Source organism: Penaeus vannamei, chromosome 37, assembly GCF_042767895.1.
Source record: "Penaeus vannamei isolate JL-2024 chromosome 37, ASM4276789v1, whole genome shotgun sequence".
NCBI classification, from domain to species: Eukaryota; Metazoa; Arthropoda; class Malacostraca; order Decapoda; family Penaeidae; genus Penaeus; species Penaeus vannamei.
This window is the reverse complement of record NC_091585.1, coordinates 13226116-13231115: the sequence shown is the minus strand read 5'-3', so window position 1 is coordinate 13231115 and position 5000 is coordinate 13226116. Positions and strand designations below refer to the sequence as shown.

At 35.3% G+C, this 5000-nt stretch overlaps 1 protein-coding gene across 12 annotated transcripts in view; it reads left to right on the top strand.

The window, feature by feature from the left end:
• Positions 1-4862, top strand: part of LOC113802111 (ankyrin-1) — a gene marked incomplete at its 3' end in the record, with an annotated part of 43991 nt that extends 39129 nt beyond the window's left edge. For 8 of the 12 annotated variants that reach the window (XM_070115074.1, XM_070115076.1, XM_070115069.1 and 5 more), the window contains 2 exon segments: positions 642-725; positions 4779-4862. In XM_070115074.1, the coding sequence (XP_069971175.1) occupies positions 642-725; positions 4779-4862 (168 nt within the window). 12 annotated transcript variants of the gene reach the window in all.
• Between the last annotated feature and the right edge of the window lie 138 nt (positions 4863-5000).

Here is a 5000-nt window from a genome sequence, read left to right as displayed (position 1 = left end):
AGAGAGAGAGAGAGAGAGAGAGAGAGAGAGAGAGAGAGAAAGAAAAAGAATGACGGAAAAAGTGCTAGCGTGACAGCATCTTTATGCGGTGTAATGATATTTTATCAACATTTTCTTAGTTCATAAATTCTTTTTCTTAGCCTATCATTCTTATAATCAGATTTAAGACATATTTCATCACTATTTTCTCTTCTTACCATTGTTTTAGCACTTTTATTAATGTACCGTACCATTCAACAAGGTCGTATAAAAGAATAAACCATGTTTTGATTAATTATTATTATTTTTTTTTCTTATTTATTTATTTATTTATTTATTTTTTAGACATTATTGTCTTTTCAAGTTGTTTCGGTTTAAACTTTATATATTTTTTTCTTCACAAAATCCAAGCAAACATAATTTGTGGGTATAAGCTCATAAGCTGATAAGAATATCTAAAACAATTTAGCGATCCGGAATCCTACAGGAGCAGTTGCACGCTCTATCCTTTCCTAGGAAAAGACACTGTAATTATCGCCTTTCTGACTAGAAACCGGTAAAATGCATATCTTACATTGGGAAGATATTCATTTTCATTCATACCTTTTCTACATTTACGCTCCACTCGCACTGTAGTTCCCTTTAAAATGAATTCTCCACAGCGTCAGATGCAGGAGAAAGAGACGGCAAATGAACAATGCAATTCGGAGCTGAAAGGAAAGGAAAACCAAATCAGTCAACTGGAGGTAATTGTAGGTGTATGTGCAGAGTGTATGCAGTGTATGCGTATTGTGTATATAGTGTATGTGCAGAGTGTATGCAGTGTATGCGTATTGTGTATATAGCGTATGTGTAGAGTGTATGCAGTGTATGTGTATTGTGTATATAGTGTATGTGCAAAGTGTATGCAGTGTATGCGTATTGTGTATATAGTGTATGTGTAGAGTGCATGTAGTGTATGCGTGTTGTGTATATAGTGTATGTGCAGAGTGTATGTAGTGTATGCATATTGTGTATATAGTGTATGTGTAGAGTGTATGCAGTGTATGAGTATATTGTGTATATAGTGTATGTGCAGAGTGTATGCAGTGTATGCGTATTGTGTATATAGTGTATGTGTAGAGTGTATGCAGTGTATGCGTATTGTGTATATAGTGTATGTGTAGAGTGCATGTAGTGTATGCGTATTGTGTATATAGTGTATGTGTAGAGTGTATGCAGTGTATGCGTATTGTGTATATAGTGTATGTGTAGAGTGCATGTAGTGTATGCGTATTGTGTATATAGTGTATGTGTAGAGTGTATGCAGTGTATGCGTATTGTGTATATAGTGTATGTGTAGAGTGTATGCAGTGTATGCGTATTGTGTATATAGTGTATGTGCAGAGTGTATGTAGTGTATGCGTATTGTGTATATAGTGTATGTGTAGAGTGTATGTAGTGTATGCGTATTGTGTATATAGTGTATGTGTAGAGTGCATGTAGTGTATGCGTATTGTGTATATAGTGTATGTGTAGAGTGTATGCAGTGTATGCGTATTGTGTATATAGTGTATGTGCAGAGTGTATGCAGTGTATGCGTATTGTGTATATAGTGTATGTGTAGAGTGTATGCAGTGTATGCGTATTGTGTATATAGTGTATGTGTAGAGTGTATGCAGTGTATGAGTATTGTGTATATAGTGTATGTGTAGAGTGTATGCAGTGTATGAGTATTGTGTATATAGTGTATGTGTAGAGTGTATGCAGTGTATGCATATTGTGTATATAGTGTATGTGTAGAGTGCATGTAGTGTATGCATATTGTGTATATAGTGTATGTGCAGAGTGTATGTAGTGTATGCGTATTGTGTATATAGTGTATGTGTAGAGTGTATGTAGTGTATGCGTATTGTGTATATAGTGTATGTGTAGAGTGCATGTATTGTATGCGTATTGTGTATATAGTGTATGTGTAGAGTGTATTCAGTGTATGCGTATTGTGTATATAGTGTATGTGTAGAGTGTATGCAGTGTATGCGTATTGTGTATATAGTGTATGTGTAGAGTGCATGTAGTGTATGCGTATTGTGTATATAGTGTATGTGTAGAGTGTATGCAGTGTATGCGTATTGTGTATATAGTGTATGTGTAGAGTGTATATAGTGTATGTGTATTGTGTATATAGTGTATGTGTAGAGTGTATGCAGTGTATGCGTATTGTGTATATAGTGTGTGTGTAGAGCGCATGTAGTGTATGCGTATTGTGTATATAGTGTATGTGCAGAGTGTATGCAGTGTATGCATATTGTGTATATAGTGTATGTGTAGAGTGCATGTAGTGTATGCGTATTGTGTATATAGTGTATGTGCAGAGTGTATGCAGTGTATGCGTATTGTGTATATAGTGTATGTGCAGAGTGTATGCAGTGTATGCGTATTGTGTATATAGTGTATGTGTAGAGTGTATGCAGTGTATGCGTATTGTGTATATAGTGTATGTGTAGAGTGTATGCAGTGTATGCGTATTGTGTATATAGTGTATGTGTAGAGTGTATGCAGTGTATGCGTATTGTGTATATAGTGTATGTGTAGAGTGTATGCAGTGTATGCGTATTGTGTATATAGTGTATGTGTAGAGTGTATGCAGTGTATGCGTATTGTGTATATAGTGTATGTGTAGAGTGCATGTAGTGTATGCGTATTGTGTATATAGTGTATGTGTAGAGTGTATGCAGTGTATGCGTATTGTGTATATAGTGTATGTGTAGAGTGTATGCAGTGTATGCATATTGTGTATATAGTGTATGTGTAGAGTGCATGTAGTGTATGCGTATTGTGTATATAGTGTATGTGTAGAGTGTATGCAGTGTATGCGTATTGTGTATATAGTGTATGTGTAGAGTGCATGTAGTGTATGCGTATTGTGTATATAGTGTATGTGTAGAGTGTATGTAGTGTATGCGTATTGTGTATATAGTGTATGTGTAGAGTGTATGTAGTGTATGCGTATTGTGTATATAGTGTATGTGTAGAGTGCTTTTAGTGTATGCGTATTGTGTATATAGTGTATGTGTAGAGTGTATGTAGTGTATGCGTATTGTGTATATAGTGTGTGTGTAGAGTGTATGTAGTGTATGCGTATTGTGTATATAGTGTATGTGTAGAGTGTATGCAGTGTATGCGTATTGTGTATATAGTGTATGTGCAGAGTGTATGCAGTGTATGCGTATTGTGTATATAGTGTATGTGTAGAGTGTATGTAGTGTATGCGTATTGTGTATATAGTGTATGTGTAGAGTGTATGCAGTGTATGCGTATTGTGTATATAGTGTATGTGTAGAGTGTATGTAGTGTATGCATATTGTGTATATAGTGTATGTGTAGAGTGCATGTAGTGTATGCGTATTGTGTATATAGTGTATGTGTAGAGTGTATGCAGTGTATGCGTATTGTGTATATAGTGTATGTGTGGAGTGCATGTAGTGTATGCGTATTGTGTATATAGTGTATGTACAGAGTGTATGCAGTGTATGCGTATTGTGTATATAGTGTATGTGTAGAGTGTATGCAGTGTATGCGTATTGTGTATATAGTGTATGTGTAGAGTGCATGTAGTGTATGCGTATTGTCTATATAGTGTATGTACAGAGTGTATGCAGTGTATGCGTATTGTGTATATAGTGTATGTGTAGAGTGTATGCAGTGTATGCGTATTGTGTATATAGTGTATGTGTAGAGTGTATGCAGTGTATGCGTATTGTGTATATAGTGTGTGAGGGTGTATGCAGTGTATGCGTATTGTGTATATAGTGTGTGAGAGTGTATGCAGTGTATGCATATTGTGTATATAGTGTATGTGTAGAGTGTATGTAGTGTATGCGTATTGTGTATATAGTGTATGTGCAGAGTGTATACAGTGTATGCGTATTGTGTATATAGTGTATGTGCAGAGTGTATGTAGTGTATGCGTATTGTGTATATAGTGTATGTGCAGAGTGTATGCAGTGTATGTGTATTGTGTATATAGTGTATGTGTAGAGTGTATGTAGTGTATGCGTATTGTGTATAAAGTGTGTGAGAGTGTATGCAGTGTATGCGTATTGTGTATATAATGTATGTGCAGAGTGTATGCAGTGTATGCGTATTGTGTATATAGTGTATGTGTAGAGTGTATGCAGTGTATGCGTATTGTGTATATAGTGTATGTGTAGAGTGTATGCAGTGTATGCGTATTGTGTATATAGTGTATGTGCAGAGTGTATGCAGTGTATGCGTATTGTGTATATAGTGTATGTGTAGAGTGTATGCAGTGTATGCATATTGTGTATATAGTGTATGTGTAGAGTGTATGCAGTGTATGCATATTGTGTATATAGTGTATGTGTAGAGTGTATGTAGTGTATGCGTATTGTGTATATAGTGTATGTGTAGAGTGCATGTAGTGTATGCGTATTGTGTATATAGTGTATGTGCAGAGTGTATGCAGTGTATGCGTATTGTGTATATAGTGTATGTGTAGAGTGTATGCAGTGTATGCGTATTGTGTATATAGTGTATGTGTAGAGTGTATGCAGTGTATGCGTATTGTGTATATAGTGTGTGAGAGTGTATATGGTATATGTGTATATTGTCATGGTTATATATATCTATATATGTATATAGATTAATAGCGAATTTAGTGAAATTTAGTGGGTAAAAATATGAATAACCCAAGTTCTAAGTATCTCTGCATGGGATATCATGAACTATCCTTTGAAATAATGGATAACTGGCCAAAGGGATTATAAAACGCTAAAATTACTTTCTTATTTTTTCAGGGTCAGCTAGAGAAGAAAGAGAGTAAAATCAAGACTTTGAGATCCCGACTGAAAGAAAGAGATGATCAGATAAAGAAATTAGAGGTGAGTGTCTCTGGTTTTCGGAGGTAAGCAAATACTCTCTCATGAGACTATACTTCGGTCAACACGCACGCGGATACACAGGATGATACAGATATAGACATACATATGAATATGTTTGTATACAACATTTATTAATCT